Source organism: Lissotriton helveticus, chromosome 3_1 (assembly GCF_964261635.1).
Source record: "Lissotriton helveticus chromosome 3_1, aLisHel1.1, whole genome shotgun sequence".
Classification (NCBI taxonomy): domain Eukaryota; kingdom Metazoa; phylum Chordata; class Amphibia; order Caudata; family Salamandridae; genus Lissotriton; species Lissotriton helveticus.
Window position 1 is genome coordinate 210,784,037 of NC_136061.1, and position 20,797 is coordinate 210,804,833.

The 20,797-nt window shown below is 42.9% G+C and overlaps 1 protein-coding gene across 2 annotated transcripts in view; it reads right to left on the reverse strand.

Moving 5' to 3' along the window:
• Nucleotides 1–20,797, reverse strand: part of LOC144822280 (complement factor B-like) — an 827,973-nt gene that overhangs the window by 180,706 nt on the left and 626,470 nt on the right. For both annotated transcript variants that reach the window (XM_078679607.1, XM_078679606.1), the window contains 2 exons: nt 15,748–15,875; nt 6,790–6,907 (listed from right to left, as the gene is read on the reverse strand). In XM_078679607.1, coding sequence (XP_078535733.1) covers nt 6,790–6,907; nt 15,748–15,875 — 246 coding nt within the window. The remainder of the gene's footprint in view (nt 1–6,789; nt 6,908–15,747; nt 15,876–20,797) is intronic.

Sequence of the window (20,797 nt, forward strand, 5' to 3'; positions counted from 1 at the left end):
ACTCCACTGTATGGCACTCCAGTCTATGTCATTCACTCATCGCTGTTCCACTCTACACCACTTAACTCTATGCCACTACACTATGAACTATTGCACTCAATGTCACTCCACTCTACGCTATTCCACTCAATGTCATTCTATGATTTTCCCTCTGCGTTTCCACTTGATGCCACTCAACTGTATGCCACTCTACACCACACTACTACACTATATGCTATTCCACTCCACTCCATGCCACTTAAGTGAACGCTATTCAACTCTATGTTACTTCACTCTACGCATTCATTCTATGCCATTCCACTCTATGGCATTCCAATTTACGCTATTCCTCTGTACACTACTCCACTCTACGCCAGTCCAATTTACGCTGGTCCACTCTATGCTATTCTACTCTACACCCTACTGTATGCCACTCCACTCTATGCTATTCCACTCAATGCCACTCTTTACACTATTCATGCTACGCCACTCCACTCTTTCCCCACTCCACACCACTGTATTTTATGCCACTCCATTGTATGGCACTGCACTCTGTGTCATCACACTCTACGCTATGCCACTCTATTGTACGCCACTCCACTATGTGCTATTCCACTCTATGCCACTCATCTGTACTCCACTCTATACTACTCCATTCTACACCACTCTACACCATTCAACTCTATGCCACTACACTTCATACCACTCCACTCTACGCTATTCTACTCTATGCTACTCCACTCTTTCCACTTCACTCTATACCACTAGAGTGTATGTTATTCCACTCTACGCTACTTTCATCTACACCACTGCACTCTACACCAGTCCACTTCACTCTACTCCATTCTACTCTACGTCACTCCACTTTACGCCACTCTAATGTACGCCATTCCACTCTACGCAACTCCACTGTGTGCCATAACACTCTTTGCCACTCTATTCTACACCAGAATTCAACAGGAAATGGGCTCTGATCATTCGGTTTATGACCCTTCCTAAATCTCTAACATCTCTAACAACAAATAATTTCACCCAAAAGTCATACTTTTTTAGAGGGTAGACTGGCATGGACCTTAAATCCTCTGGAAGCTTATTGAGACAAATATTTAAAGCGACTACCCTACCCTTGTTCCAATAGGTGGGCCCCTTTATTAATGCCGTGGGTTCAATTTCAACCAAACCTTTTCATAAAATGGTTCTATTCACAACTTAAGCATTCTCCTCAAACAAAATTAAACTGAAACGTGAAAAAAACAATCGTCCAGATGCTATCAATCAATCAATCAAACATTTGTAAAGCGCACTACTTACCCGTGAGGGTCTCAAGGTGCTGGGGGGGGGGGATGCTGCTACTGCTCAAATAGCCAGGTCTTGAGGAGTACTCTGAAGGTTAGCAGGTCCTGGGTCTGCCGTAGGAGGATGGGGAGGGTGTTCGAGGTTTTAGCGGCAAGGTGGGAAAAAGATCTGCCACCGCTGGTTGCTCTTCAGATGCGGGGGATGGTGGCGTGGTCGATGGAGCGGAGCTGGCGGTTGGGTGTGTAGAAGCTTAATCGTCTGTTGAGGCGTGCTGGTCCGGTGTTGTGGAGTGCCTTGTGTGCGTGGGTGAGCAGCTTGAAGGTGATCCTCTTGTTGACTGGAGGGAAATATTAAGGGACTGCCGTCTTGGAACCACATACCCCAGAATGCAATATAAAAAGGAGCCACTGGAGGCCATAATTATAAATTGTGGACATTTGGCTTTGGATACAAGCGGTACTTTAGGTGCAGGCTTACCTTTGAGAAAGGTCTATGTTAGACTGAAACACATCAGGACTGCCATGTTGTTCAAACAAGCATTAAATCAAAATCAAAAGAATGCAACAAGTTACGTGTGCGGCTCACTTTCTTTCCATGCGGGGAGAGCTGTGTTGATATTTTGTCGGTGTGGTCCTGCAGAGGAGCGACACACCACCAGCAAGATTGCCACCATTGCCCGCCGTGGACCGAAGTTGTTGCCCGTGAAAACGTACTAGGGCAATGAGGTACCGCCGAAGACTGGCTTCGGTATTGGACCTGTACCAACCTTGAAAATGGGTTTGGACGCGGGGTAACAAACGCTGCCAAAAGTGAACAATCAATTAAGCAAAGAGAATCCTTTGAAACAACACAAAAGCACCGCCCACTGGAGGGGAATATTAAGGGACTGCCGTCTAGGACTGCCATGTTGTTCAAACAAGCATGAAATCAAAATCAAAAGAATGCAGCAAGTTATGTGTGCGGCTCACTTTCTCTCCATGCAGGGAGAGCTGTGTTGAGATATATATATATATATATATATATTTTTTTTTTTCCAACACTTAAGCCCCTCCGTACCCGGGACTCATCTCAAAGAAGAGCACTCAAAGTCGTTTTAGCGTGGTTAGCCATTTTATTCATAGCTCTGCAGCATAACAAGGATTACAAACGCGTTTCGGCGTTGCCGCCTTCGTCAGTGTAAACCATCGCATTTTTTTAAGGTGATTTAAATAACATTTTCATTGTGACTTCCTGTCACGTGTGCAAGAAGTGAAAATAAAAAAGTGGCACATATCATACAATTCCATCATTGCGAATGGCGGCCATCTTGTAGTGGTCAATATCGCGCTAGATCAAATTCATATATATACAATTTATGTACAATCATCTTTGCTTTTTAGCGCATTCATAAATCATTGTGTGATTATACTAATCAATTCATTAGTAATACTAATTTATATTCAAATATAATGTTACCTCACATATTTCTGGTCGCCTATCATTCCTAAAGGCCGTTGTCCTATACAGTTCTCATTATCACTCATTTTATTTAACAACTGTTTTTGCTTTTAGAATGGAGAACTGTAATAAATGGTCCACGGATATTATGGGTGGGAGTTGCCTCGGTTATGGTACTCAGCGTGGCCCTGATGATGAAGCCCTGAATGGGCATTATAATGTTCTAATAGGTTTTTGGTCAACTCTTGAGATTCGGGAGACAGATTTCTTTCTTTCTTTTTACAGATGTGACTTCCCCCCAGGTTGTTTGACAACTTATTAGATGTGGGTCCAAATTTCGCAGCTTTTTTACCCCCCCCCAAAAAAAAAAATATATATATATATACACAATAATATGTATAAAGTGCATTTCCATAAATAGTCAAATAACATTGTTACCGTATTGTAATTTATACACAAATAAAATGGGGAATTAACACAATAACATTATAAATAAAATTATATTAAACAATTTCAACAGTTAAAACATTACAAAATTATTTAAAACATTTCTCCTTCTGTGACCCTAAAATTTCAGAACCAGCAAAAACAACATAAATTAATAACAGAAAAACAATAATACAAATTATTTCAAAAAATAAAAACATTATAAATTTCTATACAAAGATCATAAACATAATAAAATTCATTTACACAACATTAAATACAATTAAATAATTAAGACCATAAAACTGACCAACTAAACATAAAACTTACAAAAAGACATTTTATAATCAATTAAAAATAAATATTTAACAAACGTCCCACCTTATTTCCCTACAAACTCAACAACCTTCCCAAAAAATAACATAAAACAAAAAACCTTAATATATATTACTAAAATAAAAGAACGCACTAACAAGAATTTAACAAAGTTAACATTGAAATAATAACAACGAATAGCATCAAAAATAATAAAAGTAAATTCAATAAATAATCTACATTATTCTAAAAAATATTATATTCTCTCCCACAATACTTTTGACACAATATTTGTGTCGCACGACATTATTGCTACAATACTGTCAGACACCCCACTAGAGCTCATCGGCAGATGGTATCACTGTCTAGACATTAACCCTGGGGTCTACCCAATGCTGAGTGGTGCTTGCTTGCTCAACTCCTGAATAAATGCATGTTAAAGAGATATTCTGTTCTGCCATTCTTTATGTGTGCTTACAAACAAATCCACATTCAGTCTTCAGGGTATGAGGGAAGGGGTTAAGACTCTCCCTAGCAAACGTCTGCCTTTTTGGTGGGTTATGTTTGTTCTCACTGTCACTGCTTTCCCGCCCATTTGGCTCTGAGATGAAGTGAAGGTGCTGAAAATTTTGCCAAGGAGGCCACAGTTCACTTCTTACTCCGGTGACCCCACTTTCAACACTCTCACTGCCTCAGTCTCTATCTTCTAACCTTATTCTGTTGTCTGTCCCCTAAGTCTGTGCTCTAAGAGTCTATCCTCTCACCTCTCTAATTGTTTTCTATCATCTTTGTCACACCTGGTGTGTTACCTTATAACCTGTATTTCTGATTTGCCCTGTATTCATTCTAGCCATACCCTTTTTCCTCTTCATTTTTTATCCATGCTCTGCTCTCTCTCTCCTCAATCTTGGCTCTATACTATCACTCTTCTAGCAGTGATTAGCTGTGTCTCCGTTTTATCATATGTCTGCTTTTTTACTCTGTCCTGTCCTCTACATCCTTTCATTCTATCTTCTCTCTTCTGAATGCTCTCTTCTTCACGCCATGGCTGCTTTCTCTTATGGTCTAATTTGCTCTCCTTTTCTTCTACTTAGCTCCGTCTTATCTATCTCCTCTCCTACTGTTTCTCTCTCCTCTTTATTCCTGCTCTCTCTCTTATCTATAACACTGCTGCTGCCTGTGACCCCTTTCATCAGCCTGTACATGTCCCTGCTATTTTGAACTCTGTGTTTTCCTGTTGTCATTCCTAAAGAAGTGGAAGATGGCGTGTTTTACTTTCTTACCTACACGAGTGCAAAAACAAAATGTACACCAAATGAAAATGCTTTTTTTGCATATATTAATCAGTGCGGTATGACTGGGTTTATTGTGAAACAGACGGCTGCTTGCACAGCAGGTTCTTCTAGTGCTGCCTGTAATTAGTAGGTCCAGGGATGGCGACGGCATCGGCATCTACTGCTCAGCTTGCTGTGACCCTGCCTGCTACAGCACAGGCATTGTCCCCAGCTGTAATGCTGCCAATGCCGGTAAGTATGGCTGTGGTGCCTACTGGACTCACACACGCTCAGCAATTACCATGCTGGGGTGCAGCGCACAGAATCTACAGGTGATGCCATGACGCAGAATAGTTGTGTTGGGCCACAGCCGCATCGACCACGTTGAGTATAACAGCAATGCAGGGCTGCAGGATATGTTACTCTGGCTACACAGCAACTGGAAAGCCCACACTATGGGGCCGATTAGGATGGCGGACGGACTTGCGTCCGTCCGCCACCCTTGAGGAGGAGGGAACGTCCGCAGGGGCTGCGGCGTTCCCTCCGTGCTGATTAGGATGTGACCGCCAGGGTTGCGGTCACATCCTCTATTTTTAACATTGCGGCGGGTGGAGCTTCAAGCTGCACCCGCCGCAATGTTAAAAATGCACGCATTGCATTTGCATGCAGTAAGAGGCAGGCACCGCGCGGTGCCTGCCGCTTTCTGCATGCAAATGCAGGGGGTACCATAGGTACCCCCCATGTGCACCCCCCACTCCCTCTTCACCTAGGGGGCCGCAACGGGCCCCGCAGTAAGTTCCGTATGCTTTTCCACGGCGGAAAACCCGCCGCGGAAAAGCATACTTTACAGGCCATCCTAATATGGTGGACGGTGTCTGACAGACACCATCACCATATTAGAGCTTTTCCGCCGCGGTTGTAAGCCAGCCGCGGCGGAAAAGCTGCGGACGGAAACCAGGACCCACCAGCCATCCTAATGTGGCGGTGGGTCTTTGGTCAGTCCGCTGCGGTTTTTCCGCATCCTCTGGGCCGGCGGTGCCTTCCGCCGGCCCCGAGGATGCGGAAAAACCGCGATCCTAATGAACCCCTTACTTTGGTATATTCTTCCTCAAGAGCCCTCACTCCCAAGTTCCAAATGAACTCTCGCAGCTTCCTTGCCTCAACTCCCTCATGAGCCAGCCCCCAGCTACAATTATCAAATGGGAGGCTTAGGCTCAGGCAGTGGAAGGGTGCAGCAGACTCTGGGAATAGAATGTAAGCCATAGTTTGTCGATGATTTCTTGGATTTGTGATCGGCGTGATGACATCATCACTAACGTGGTGATACACAATCATGCCTGCCTGGACAGGCGTATGCTGGCCTGTCAATGAACATGTACCAGCCAGTCACCATGCAATGTATGTTATTCTTTTTATTTTGAATTTGAACAATTAATATTTAGACCACCACCTGCAGGGTCAGAAATTGTAGCCCCGGCCCTGTGAAAGAAGTGCCGGTGCTGAGCACCTAAAAGCACATGCTCAAATTAAACACTGCCTACAGTGATCTTCTATAACCTGTTCAACCATTAAGGTTGCATCACCCCATATGTGTGAAGTCACTGCACCACACATCTGTTTTTGCCTGGCGACATTCTCTCCCACTTCCAGATTGCACTGTGTGTTCAATTTAGCCAGAGAAACTTCCCTGCACCGTGGTCACAACCAGGTTCCAACAATCTGCATATATATGACTTTAATACTAACATAATGGATATATTATTAGCATGAATAAAAGTCTCATCTCTTTTTAAAAGGTACACCACTGATTTGACAACCCATTTACTCAGTATTACTGATGTACTGCATTTCTGCGCATCTAAATCTACATCACTCTCCAAGAGTATGCCTTGACTGTTACACTTCACTACTCCTTGTGCTTCAAAGCATACAAAAGGAGGTACTTCAGTGAGCTTCATTACTATAGTATCTGGTTCCTAAAGCAACAGGCAATATTGGTTGCAAGGTTTTCCGAATGGCCCCTATGTTTCCTAGACCTGCAGAGACCTGGCCTCACACTTACCAACAGAGACAATGACATTTTCTGGCTTCAGCAACCTTCCCTCTTCATCATCAAAGCAGTGAGCTGCGCTAAGGATCCATTTTTCTCCAATTACAGAACCTCCACAGAAGAGATTGCCCTAAAACACACGGGAACACAACACCAGATTTAGATAATAACTCTACTGATTGATAACATTTGCCAGTTCTGTTAATAATTCCCCCCGTCTGATAATAAAGCCTTGATACTCATGAAACAATACGTCCCCATGACTGCCAGAATAAGGCACCTGATTCGGCAAACTAACGTCAGGATTCCAGAAAAAAGTTGGCTCTATGAAACATGGCAACCATACCACCCCGTCAAATCCATCCAAAACCATGAATAAAAGTAACTATCAAGTGGAGGCTTTTGAGAATGTTTTTCTTGCCCTGGTATCTAATGGCCTGGTAAACAAAATTGATGGTAACTGAGGCAGTGAGGTAAAGGAAGGACCTCTATTTTTCTGAAAGAGAAAGCAGAATACACACTTCCTTAAAAAACACTTAATCGTGAGACAGCTAGTAACCCCCAAGTTCCCCAGAATCAATCAATCAAGGAATTTGTAAAGCGCACTACTTACCCGTGAGGGTCTCAAAGCGCTGGGGAGGGCTGGCGGCGGGGGTGCTGCTACTGCTTGAAAGGCCAGGTCTTGAGAAGCCTCCTGAAGGTTAGTAGGTCTTGGGTCTGCCGTAGGAGGATGGGGAGGGTGTTCCAAGTGTTGGCGGCGCGGTAGGAGAATGATCTCCCGCCGGAGGTTGCTCTTCGGATGCGGGGGACGGTGGCGAGGGCGTTGTTGGCAGAACGGAGCTGGTGGTTCGGGGTGTAGAAGGTGAGTTGTCTGTTAAGGTATGCTGGTCCGGTTTCGTGGAGTGCCTTGTGTGAGAAGCTTGAAGGTGATCCTCTTGTTGACGGGCAGCCAGTGCAGGTCTCTCAGGTGGGGTGTGATGTGGCTTTGTCGCAGGATGTCGAGGATCAGGCAGGCTGAGGTGTTGTGCATGCGTTGTAGTCGTTTCAGTAGTTTGGCCGGGGCTCCCACGTAGAGGGCGTTTCCATAGTCCAGCATGCTGCTGATGAGGCTCTGGGTAACAGTTTTTCTTGTGTCGGTGGGGATCCATCTGTAGATCTTGCGGAGCACGGAGGGTGTTAAAGCAGGAGGATGAAACGGCGTTGACTTGCTTAGTCATCGAGAGTGTTGAGTCGAGGACGAACTCCAGGTTGCGTGCGTGGTCGGTGGGCGTTGGTGCTGTTCCCAGGCGGTCGGCCACCAGGAGTCATCCCAGGCTGAGGGGGTGGAGCCAAGGATGAGGACCTCTGTCTTGTCTGAGTTTAGCTTCAGAAGGCTGTTCTTCAACCATTCGGCGACGGCTTTCATTCCTTCGTGGAGGTTGATCTTGGCTGTGAGGGGGTCCTTGGTGAGGGAGATGATCAGCTGTGTGTAATCGGCGTAGGAGATGGTGTTGAGGTTGTGCAGTCTGGCGACGTGGGCGAGTGGGGCCATGTACAAGTTGAACAATGTTGGGTTGAGGGATGATCCCTGGGGTATGCCACAGATTATTTTGGAGGCTTCGGAGTGGAAAGGGGGGAGGCGGACGCTCTGGGTTCTGCCAGCGAGTTAGGAGGCGGTCCATTCCAGGGCCTTGTCTCGGATTCCTGCGTGGTGGAGGCGTGTGCGTAGGGTGCGGTGGCAGACCGTGTCGAAGGCGGCTGAAACCTAGCCAGAACCTAGCACCCACTGCCTGAAATCACTTTTCGACTGTTTGACTTCATTGGACCCTGAATAGAGCCTTGTTGCTTTCAGATAGGGGTGCATTATAGAAATATCACATACATACCTGAATCCCTTTCTGTAAAGACAAACGAGTTATACCTAAAAAGTCTACATGTCATAATATAAAATAAATTCGTAGTATTCTAAAGTAGGTTCTCAATATTTATCAAAGAAATCCAGCCTGTTTATAGCACTGCACATTACCATTTCTAAAGTTTCCAACTTGGAGAGTTCAATGGACCATTCCTCTACTACTGGCTTAACTACATCTTTCCATGTATGAAAAAAACGTTTATTTGGAGGCATTTCTTCGCACCAAGAGTGGAAAAGCAAATTGGTAAAGTACAGATAGGCAGGTAACGGAGATTAAATCCCTGTGAGACTGCACTGAACTCTAATTTAACCCAGGAGCCTACAATTATTTAAGTCACATACTTGCTAGGAATGAAAACATTGTGCAGGTAATCGATCTGTTCTCGAACCTCTATTTCTGAAATATGATGATGGAGAGAATTAGACTGATTACAGGTGAGTATGTATTTAATAGAGTTTCTATTATCACTGTACATTACCCTTTGACAAAGTGATGTACCTATTCGTTATGTGCGAGAGTCTACCTGCTCTGAACATTTACATTAGAACTAACACTCTGGTTGCTTGTCTGTTATATGTCTAAATGTCTGTTACCTGTTTTGTGATTATGTAGAGAATCTTGAACTTGTGCTGCCTGTTTTGTTCGTGTTGTGTGACTATGACTAAGGCAGGATGGCATTTCTGCTCACTGTGTGCAAGGCGATCTGGCACTATTGTGTTCTTTATTGTTTATGTGTGAATTACTTCAATTCAATTCAATTTATGAAGCTTTATTCGGTACAAAAGAAATGACCAAAAAAGCACATGTAAAAAGTACACAATACATAAATCATCGATTTAAAATGAGTTTCATGGAATACAAACCAAATACACTAAAATATCATGCTTTTACGCACACTAATAGATTTGTTTAAAAACAGCAGTATAAAAACAGATGTCAGCAGATTTCAGGTTAAAAATAAGACTCATTGCCTCATCAACTGTACGTACCCCATATTTAACAAACAAAGGTTTTAGGTACATAATTCGAAAGTTCAGGTACAGTTTGCATATTAATAAAAAGTGCAAGGTGCTCTGTTTTGATATACCGTCACACAGACACGGTCCTTTAGGATGTTGCTTAAGGATAGGTAGGGCCACCAAATCATATACTATTCCGAACCTTAGTCTGGTCGGGACAAACTTATGCGATTGCCTGGTGACCAGTGCTAAGTATGGTGGAAAACCTTTTGTGAGGGAATATCTGCTAGAAAATGTGACAGTTAACATGGACCGACTGGCAGAAGCCCTCTTCTTTGCCAAATTATCCAAAAATATTGCTTTCAACTCTGCTTTTGGTATCGTCAAGGCAGCCTTAGGGTCGATCAAAACATTAAGATTAAATATTTGTAAATAACAGTCAGAGACATATTTTATCCATGGGATCTTCCTATACAAGTCCAATGAAAGACAATCCTCAATTATAGATCTGTTGAGGGTCTTTTCGTCCTGGAGCCATATGGAGCGCCATAACATTAAAGGTCTTAAGGATAAAAGATCATTCAAATAATTGATGTCTAATTCCCGATGGATCAATACAGTGGCAGCAGAGGTGGGCAAACATAAACGTTTTTTCAGGAAAGAATTTTCCTCCAACCTCAATTTATGGTCACAGCTGTGACCCCATATAGCCGCCCCATACAATGCAATAGTGGCGCATCTAGCTTGGTAAATTTGCAACATGTCTCTGGTTCGCCTATCCCCAATTTATGCTGCAAATTTGAAGATACCATGGGCACTTTTTGCCATTTTATTACTGATGTTGTGAAAAAGTGAAAAAATCTATCCATCAAACGCTGTAAACCCAGATGGGTTCTGGAAAGGAGCACGGCGTCGTCAGCGTATAATAACACCGGCAGGGATAGGCCTTTCAACCTGGGTGCATCAGCTTGGACACTTTCTAAAATTTCATCAATTTCATTGATAAATAAAATAAACAATAACGGGGCTAAAACACAACCTTGTCTTATGCCGCGTCGAACGCTAAATTTGGGGGTGCATTCTCCCTTAGTTCCAAAGCGCACACAGGTTTGCAGCTTTTGGTACAGTCTGGCAAGGAAGAAAATTATACCCTCAGGGGTTCTCATCCGCAACAAAATTGGCCATAAAATTGCATGGTCGACCATGTCGAAGGCGCTGCTTAGATCAGCAAAGCATAAATATAATGCGCCACCTTTAGCTTCGACATATTTGCCAATTATAAGATCAAGATTTAAACATTGGTCCAATGTGCCCCAACCTTTCCTAAATCCAAACTGGCTATCAGCCAGGATTCCCTTTTCATCAACCCACTCCTCGAGCCTGGCTAACATGACTCGGCTCATAACCTTTACAGAGGAGTCCAGGAGGGAAATGGGGCGATAGTTTTTTACTTCAGACCTATTACCCTTCTTGAAGATTGGGATGATAATAGAATCCCCCCAGGTATTTTGAGCGTCAGAGCATACGGCTGCATTAAAAACATTGGCAAGGAGGGGGCTCCAGATCTCCGGGACTGCTTTGTAGACATCAATAGGAACCCCATCGGGTCCCTGAGCTTTCCCCCCATTGCTTGCACAGATTCCTGACTCGACCTCGGCCACAGTAAAGTTTAAAGGTAGAATGGGCCAGCTGCATGGGGTAGTAACTGGGCCGCAATCAGAACCAAAAATATTAGAAAAATGCTTTACCCAGCAATCACTAGGGACATTAGAGCTTAATACAGGGATATTATCCTCACTGAGGAAGGGATAGTTAACCGTAGCCCAGAATAATGTATTATTGTGTAGCTCTGCAGCTTGGTTAAGAGAATCCCATGCTTCCTGCTGTAAATCTCTTCTCCTCTTTTTCAATGCAAGTTTATATTCAGCTCTTTGTTTAGTTATTAAAATGGTGTCCATAGGTTTTTTAGCTAGTGTGTTTTTCAGCTCTGTTAATAGCTTAATACATGAAAGGTCGAACCATCCTTGTCCGTGACTGCGTTTGTCTCTAATTGGTCTGGTGAACCTAGCATCAATGGATAGGTTTATGTTCTTAAAAGCAGTTAAAACACATGCACAGTCAGTATTATTTTCGAGGATGAGGGTAATGTCTGTTAAACAATCAGAAACAATAGAGCCTATAAATTCATTTGCTCTATCCCCAACCCATCTGACTCTAACACCGTTCGGTCTGTGGGGTGCCACATTAATGATAGTATGACCCACAGCTACAGGACTCTCACTCCATAGCGAACAATCTAGGATAATATAATTGTGATCGCTCAAACTTCAATCCTAGGGGCTACACAATGAGAACTAATACTCGAAGACACAATAACGTGATCAATTACCGAGCTGGTCCTCCAGTTTTTAAAAGTAGGGATGGTCAGCCCGTTTACATCTTTAGCAAAGTCCAGGATTTCCAGGTCATAGTTGCTAATAAATTTGTACAGCATTTCTCCATAACTATTATGCCTGAAGTGGAGATCTTCACACCCAGCATTATTCACAACCCCACAGACTTTCTGTGATGACAATTCACATAAAGAAATATTAAAATCGCCCAACCAGATAATGTAAAAAAAAAAACGTTAGATTGATCAATTAAGTCATCAATAGTGCTAGCTAGGTTTTTTACAACAGACGTCCTACTATCGTCAAAAACAATTCCAAGAATTGTCACTTTCATTATAGTTCAGGGATACTTCACAGCATAATGGTTGTCAACACGTTTTGACCTCACAGTGTGGGACCTAAATGCAATGAAGGTCTTCATCAGAACTGAGCACCTTCTCGTTCTTTAAAACCAGGCCTATTGTATGGTCTGTTTCCTCTTGAGAGGCTAAGTTATTTGTTGAGAATCAGGTATGGGTTCTTGTAGCATTTAGCTCCAGGTGGCCTCTTTCCTTCTTTCCAAAAGACTGCTGCCACTAATGCAAGTGTCAGCCTACCTGCGAGGACAGAGACAGAAAAAAATATTTTTCAGAAGAATAGTGCTCCTCTTTGAGAAATAATGAATGATTAACAGGCTTTCAGAAACTATATAGACACGATAAATGTATCCATGTGTCTTGTGTTTTTTAAGAATAGATCCAATTTGAATTTTATGTCAAGTGGAAGGCGTCTTTTCAGTTATATGATTTACTCGCCTCCCACATTGTAGTGTAGTTCCTATAGTCCCAATAGGCTTTGCGCATTGGAATAATATATTCAGCAGTATAGACGTAGGACTGTGTTCAACTAGGTCTTTACTGACTATATTAGACTTAAGTTTTTGCCAGCTAGCTCAGAGGTCACTAGAAACTTTCTTGAATAAACGAGGAGGAGTTTAACCTCCCTGGATAGACAAGAAGGGATTAGCTTCTGACAACCATATAACATGACAACTTTGCTCTCTCAGAATAAGAGTGTATCTCTAGAGTCGTGTGAAAACAATAGACAGCTATTTCGCTCAGTCAAATGTGCATACTTATTTTCACCAGAGTGCAGAGAAAAGAAAGACGGGCGTTTTCAATAAAAGGTTGCTGTTTATTGAGCAGTCTTCTTTCTCATACAAGAGAAATGAATTGCCACTATTGCAATACTCATAGTAAAGTAAAGTGCGTACAGTAAAAGGAGGATTAAGAAATAATACTGTAAAAGCATTGATATGGTTTCTTAGCCATAAGATACTTTAAAATAGATAAAATATATACATATTTATATACATTGACTAACGTACTCAACTGGTGCTTCTAAATACCCCTACCCCGGTGTACCTGACCTAAGCCTAATACGTGGGAAGGAGTAAGTAAGTAGCAGTTTAAGTTAAGTTTGTTTTGCCAAGAATCTGACTCAAGATTTCTCTCTAAGGTTTTAGTCAGCTCCGTACCTGGGTATTAGAAAGCAGGAGGTCTGGTATCTCTCTCTCAGGACTCGATATCCCAGTAACCCGTGAAGGTATCTGGAAACACCGGAGCTGGATTTCTCGGCAGGAGAAAAAACAGCGTCTCTCTCAGTGCGTCAAAGAGGAGGGGCAGCGTCCGTGGGCTCTCGCATCAGCTGGGCTCTCGGGCAAGTAGATAGCTGCTCTGCTCCAAAATCACCACTGTGTGTTTGCTTAAGGCAACGTTGGTATATTTATACCTGAAAGGTGCCGGGTTTGACATAAGGTTGGACATAAGACGTCAATAAAGATGTCACTAAGAACTGGCCGTTCTTACAGTGCTTTACAGGAGTTCTAGGATGAAATCAAAACAAAAGCAAGGGGGATTTCCCAGGTTACTGGCGGTTTGGATTGTTTAGAGAACTCGTTGTGCTTTCTAGGGGGCCGGGGAAGTAGCCTTGCTTAATGTGACAGCATGTGCTACGACTGAATATGGATATGAATATTATGCCGTTACAGGGAGATTATTGATTATAACCGAACAAGGGCATAACATAGTAATATCGAATTAGGCTCCTGGATAAAAACACAATAACATCAAGCAGGGCATACAGGACCATACCCTTCATTTCTGCAGTAGCTCGAAAGTGTCTGTTCTGCATTCCTCCCTAATATGAAGCATGCGATTTCGCCCACATGCTGCAGTAATACTTTAAGGGAACTGCGGACTGCTAAAGCTAGTGCTCCACCTGCTCTGAACATTGTATTTATGGCGGAGAAGCTTGAATTGCTGCATCCAGGGCTGACCCAAATAATTGAATGATAATATGCAGCTATAATGTTATTTATAAATAACTGTCAAGTGGTTGCAGTTCTTTCCCACATGGGAATAGTAGTTCTGTGATGCTCAGGGCTGCAGAGGTGGCTGGGGCAGCAGGAGGAGAGAGAGGGATGTTGTCTCTTCTGCTGCCTGCAAGTAGGCGAAGTCTGACGTAAGCAGTGAAAGCTACATCATTTAATAAAAACACTGAGAGCAAAATGCTCCTGGGAAGGGCAAACACAATAATTTGGAGTAGAGCCATTTAATCAGAAGTAGGAAAGTGAAAGGGATAACACATCTATATAATCATGAGCAGGGGACAGACCCAAAGCCCATTCTAAGTAATATATGATATGTTTAGGAAACAACAGCAATTGACAACAAACAGCTAAAGCTGTCTATAGCTGAGACGTAAATAAGGATTTATTAATGTTTGGGTTGGGGGTGTCTTTGTGGGTGCTGGCTAGGCTTTGGAACAGTGTTAAAGGCAAAACATTTGTATTCATGGATCCTGAGATGGCATGGGAATTTGTGGCCTCAAAAATAGTTCCTGCTCAACACTCAGAGAGACTAAGAGGCTGTGGGACTGGTTGTGAAAGATGTTGTGCTGGATCTGGGATAATCTCTCGAATAGAAGGCTGGTATCTAAAGGTACAAGAGCACTGTTTCCATTTATCCCAGAGGCCACACAGATGGTGAATTGGTTATACAAGCGTTGTTTGTCTTGCCTTCTTTTCCTCCTCTCCCTCAAAATGTTTCCACTCACTCAAAACAAGGTGGGTTAAGTTCTTGATCAGAATTGATGAGATTAAATGGGAATGTGGAAATAGTGCCTTTCTTTCTAGCTAACTGAATGTTTAGTACTATGGATGTCAACAATTTTCAGTGTTATTGGACTTAGTATGTGTGTAGGTGGGCTACACTTTATTTGCTTAAAGCCCTTTATAAAAAGGAAGAAAAGGAAGCCAAAAGGCTATTTTGAACAATCAACTTTAAACTTGTTTTTTCCTTTACTTCTGTATGCCTATTTCTTTTAAATACAATTCAGTGCATACCGTCTTCCGCTAGCTTTCCAAATGCTGTTTACTTTCAAAAGTTTCTTTTTTACTAAAAATGATGTGCATGTTAAAAAAAAGGCCTGGTTCCCGTATATCATCGAGAGACTAATTGTGGTTTATGATAATCATAAAAATACCATAATTGTAGAAGAGTGTTTCACACCAAAACACTGCAGCACCCCAAATCAACTTGGCACTCATACAATTTCAAATATAATATTCTCAGCCAATGTGATGTTTCATCTTCACTAGACGCTCCTCTCCTACTTAAAAGCACCTCAATCACAACCTATTTGGCTTTCCAATCACTAGGAGTGCACCGTATTGAGACTTACTGGAAATTTGATGTGAGCCTGCCACGGCCAGTCCCCGACTGAAGAAGGGAGTCCATTAAAAATTCGCCCCATGGGCCTCTGCACAATTGGACCTTGTACACCACACTGAGAGAAGTCACCAGTAGCATCTAAAAAAGAGAAGAAGACTTACATAGGAGGAGTATCAGGGATACAATAGTTCATTCCTAGACAGCGCTTGCATACATATGTAAAGGTGAAGTACAAGGGTACGTTCAGAATACCATGTTCCAGATGTGGCCTTAGCCGCCTCTATCAGCTCCATCTTCCTGAACTTCTCCCAGCTCTCCTAACTCCTGACTAGCAATATAGAACTCTGCGCTCCACCAGCCACTCAAGGAGCACTCGGCAGCTTGCCCCTAGCATTCACAATTTAGCAAGCCTGGAACTAAAGTTCTAATCATATGTTAACTTTCTCAACCAAAATACTGGTGGGGTATCAAATTACAAAATCACCACTACTCAGAACGGGAAAGAGGGCCCAGAGGCCAGCCCACACATCAGAGGGAATCTACTGTACCCTAGTGCCTCTCTAGTTCCCTATTCATGTATTAAAGTCTTAATGAACAAGTTACTCACCTTTGGGAACGGCTTATCTGGTATGCTTTGTAAATATAAGCTTTAGTTTTTCTCACATTTTTGGCAATACAACTTTGTTTTAAGCCACAAACGTATTTGTAATGTGCGGTTAGAATTCACACTAGTTGTGCAGAGTCTCTAACTTGCTTAAATAAAGTACTTTCTTCCCTTAAAATTTGCTAGAAGGTAAACTGTGCATCATATACATTTTACCATACTGAATCAAACTTGTCTCCAGGACTACACTATACTATGTGAATTTCACAGGTGAAATTCAGTGTTTTTTGGGGGTTTGAGCATTAGTTTTTGCTCATTTCAACACCTAACTTTAACATTTCAGTGATTTTCATGTATTTTTTTAAATGCTAGGGAAGATCCTATTACCATACCTTTGTATAACGTCAAGCTGACCTGTGTTCTTTTCCAGTGAAGTTGTAGGGTTTCTTGACCATATTCAGCCAACACCCCACGGGGCACAGCCTTTGGTCATTCACAGTGGGTTTTGCCACAGGCTAATCCCCTGCTGGTGTCCAAACTACTGCAACTTGCCCTCCATAGTCAGCTTGCTGCCCCAGGCCATACTACCCTCCTGCTTGCCCTCTGTTCTCCATCTGCGTGCCCCTGCTCCCACCTGCTGCCCTCTGTGGTCAGCTTGCTGCCACTGCTATCCTTCTGCCAATAACCCTGTTCTCCCTCTGCATGCCTGTCCCTCTGTGGTCAGATTGCTGTCCCTACCCCGCTCCTGCCTGCCTTTTATTCTCCATCTGCATTCCACTGGCCCCTCCCGCCTGCTCTCCGTGGTGCTGGTACTGCCCTCCTCCTTTCCCCCCATTTTCCATGTGTATGCCTTTAACCCTGCTGACCTGCCCTCCATGGTCAGCTTGCTGCCCTGCTCCTGCCGCCTGCCCCCTCCTCTCTGCTCTACATTCTCTGTGTGCGTACTCCTGCTGTCTCCTTCCATGGTATGTTATGTCGCCCCCACCAAAGGAAGCCTTTCTTCCCAAGTCAGCTTGTTGCCCCTGCTCCCCACCTCGCTGCGCTTCATTGTCCAAGTCCATGTCCCTGCCTTCTCGCTTCCGCCCTGTGTGGCTGTTGTGCTACGATTGCCTTTCCCGTCTTCCCTGCTTGTTCAGCTTCCTGCAAATACACACTTCCTCCCTGCCCTCTGTTGTCTATGCCCTACTACTGTCCTCCTGCATGGCCTCCAAGCTTAGCTTGCTGCTACCCTGCTTCCTCATGCCCTCTAATGTCCTTGTGTGTCCCTACCCCACTCTCGCACCCCCAGGTTCCATTGTGCTGCCCCTACCTCCTGCTCTCCATGGTCCGTTGTGCTGCTATTAACACTCCTGCCCGCCCTGCATAATCTGTTGTGCGGCCCCATCCCTATTGCTCCTGTTACTCTTTTGTCTGTGTGTGTGTGCTCCTGCCACTTTACTCTCTCTTGCCCTCCACGGTCCGTTGTGCTGCCACTGCTCGCCCAAATGCCCTGTGTGGGCTATTATGCTGCTGTCACTACTCCTGTCGCCTGTCCTGCATGGTCAGCTTGTTGTCTCCGCCACCTCACTCATGACCTACAGGTCTGTGTCCTTTCCCCATTTCTCCTGCCCTCCAATGTCTGTTGTGCTGCTTCTGCCCCTCCCACCTGCCCTGCATGGCTGGCTTGCTCGCATTGCCCACTCCCTGTTGCCCTCTACACTCAGTTGTTCTGCCACTGCCCTTCCCACTTGCCTCGTGGGGTTGTTGAACTGCCACTGCTCCGCCTGACTGCCCTGTGTGGTCCGTGGTGCTGCCATTGCCCCGCCCACCTGCCTGACGTTGTCAGCTTGCTGCTTCTGCCTCTGCTCCCTTCTGTTTGTCCTCAACTTTCCAAGTTTGTGTTACTGCCCCCTCCCTCTCCACAGTGTTCTAATAAACAGCTAGAAGGCAAGCATTCTGTATTTATTATAAACTACTGGCACACCTAATGTCATCTTGATGGAATCAAACGTGTAAAACCTAAAGCATTTCCTTAAGAAATTAACAAAATGAGTGGCAGAGTTTTTTTCTAATAGAAACTATGGTTAATGTTCTTAAAAGTTATGAGGACACATTATCTGAGTTCTCAAATAGTGGCAAAAAGCTTTTAAACTAATTGCTATTTTTATGTTTTTTTATCCATTTGATAACTTGATTACTTTTTGCCCTAGTTACTTACGCGTTTTACACATATCTGTCACTGGGTTGCAATTGGGTAATAGGATTAGTTCTAAACATGGAAAAATACAATCTCGTACCTAAAAAAAATTACTTTCCTAGGTTTTATCCGCAGATTCTATTTCAGCTCATCTTTGCCAATTCAGAAATATAGTCCCATCAAGAAAGAGCTACGCAGAGTTCTTACAAAAGATTGGTTCATTCTCCGTTGGATAGCCAGACTGGTAGGCTAATTGACTACCAATTCATGCTATTTCCCGGGGACATTTACACTATTGCACCCTCTGAAGACTAAAGATTCATTTAATGAAAGGTATTTCCTTCTCAGATCAGAGGCAACTCTTGACGCAAGTCTGTCAGGAATTGCAACGGCGGATCGATCAAATGGAATCTTAGAAAGGGAGAGTCATTTTTGGCCTCGTGCCAGAGATTATGACTGAATCAGATGCCAGTAGATTTAGTTAATTGTGCAAGATGTTGGGAATTAACAATGGCAGGCAGATGGTTTCTAGAGCAGTGCTTCCCAAACTGTGGGCCACAACCCAATGGTGGGTTGCAATCCTATTTTTGGTTGATCCAGAAAGTCCATGCAACAAATAAAGATGCTTTAAATTCTGTATTTATCTCACCACATTTGCTGAGCTTCGAAAACTAAGCCTTCTTACAATTTGCTGCTTTAATTAAGGTGGGGGCTTGGTCTTTATAAACTCCTCACAGTTTGTAGTCAGAGAAGCAAAGTAAAGTGAATTATGTGACATGCAACAAAATGTCAATGCCTGTAAATGAACGTTACACATTCAGCAGTAAGGCACATTTTTTTTCAAGTCTAAAGTGTGAGGGGAAGCAAAATGTTAACAGGATTGAAATAAATCAAGACACTTTATTTGGTGAAGCATTAGTGATAAATATTTACTGAACTCCACACATTATCATTTGTGTGCAATAAAGATTTCTCAGTGAAACTGTATGTCTGTGCAAATTCAATGGCCATTTTAATGGAAAATGTGCTGCCTGTACATGACAGTGGGCTACCCCACAATGTTTTAGTTACATTTAAAAAAAAAAATTCTGACCTCATGTTTATTAAAGTTAGATGGGTCGCAAAAGCATGTTCTAAAAATTGGGTCATGTTCTAAGGAGTTTAGGAAGCACTGCTCCAGAGGATTCTCTCAATCATAAATTGCTAAGAACTACTAGCAGGCTCATTTGTGATTTGTTCTTTTTCCACACTGTTGTATCCTTTTGAAATTCAACAATGTCTCTGCAGTTCAATATGCCAACCGTCCACGAAGTACAATATCTGATCTGTTAGTAGAGAAGACCAAAATATTTTGCCATTACGGCCTCAAACACAATATTTCTATCCTAGTGATGCATTATCTTAAGAGACTGAACAAGGTATAAGACTGGAACTCAAGATAGCTCAAGGATTACAGCAAGCGGAAATTGAATACCTCATTAATGATCAAAATAATGCAAATATGGGGTAATTGTCATGTAGATCTTTTTTGTTCTCGTTTGACATTCCAATTTTCTCAATTCTTGAACTGGAGACCAGATCCGTCAGTACTTTCTATAGATGCATTGCATTTCTTCAGGATTTGTAGAGCTTGAACTATGTCTTCCCTCCCTTTTCAATGATATTGAGAGTAGCCTTCCAAACCAGGAGCCAGAAGTCAAGAGTGATTTTAATCACTCCTCTTTGGAGAACTCAAAGTTGGTTTCTAGTACTTGCAGAACTATCTTGTCAACGTCTACTTTTTCTTCTGATTGCTTCAGGCCAAATTCATCCCTTAGTTTCCCAACATCTTTTGTACCTAGTAACCTGGAGACTTTCCAGAGATGCTAGCTATTACAAGGTGTTCCGGAACAAGCTTGTACCGTTATTGATGATGCTTGGTCTGATTCAACTCACAAAATATATAATTAAGTCTGGAGCAGATGGTCTAGCTAGTGCTTACAATGGAACTTAGATCATGTGACAACAGATGTAATCATTTGAATTCATTTGCTAGACTCTTTAGCTTCAGAACAATAAATTCTTGTCGCTCTGCAATTTAAGTAGGTCATTTGCCGGTGGCTGATCATACTGTGGGAAGACATCCTTTAGTTTCCAAACATCTAAGGTGCATCAGATTTTATTCTTTTCGTCCTAAATATTTTTCATACAGGATGTTTCTATTGTATTGAAATTCCTTCACAACTGGTCCATGGACAAATATCTGTCTAGTAAACAATTATCAGCCATAATGTCTATTTT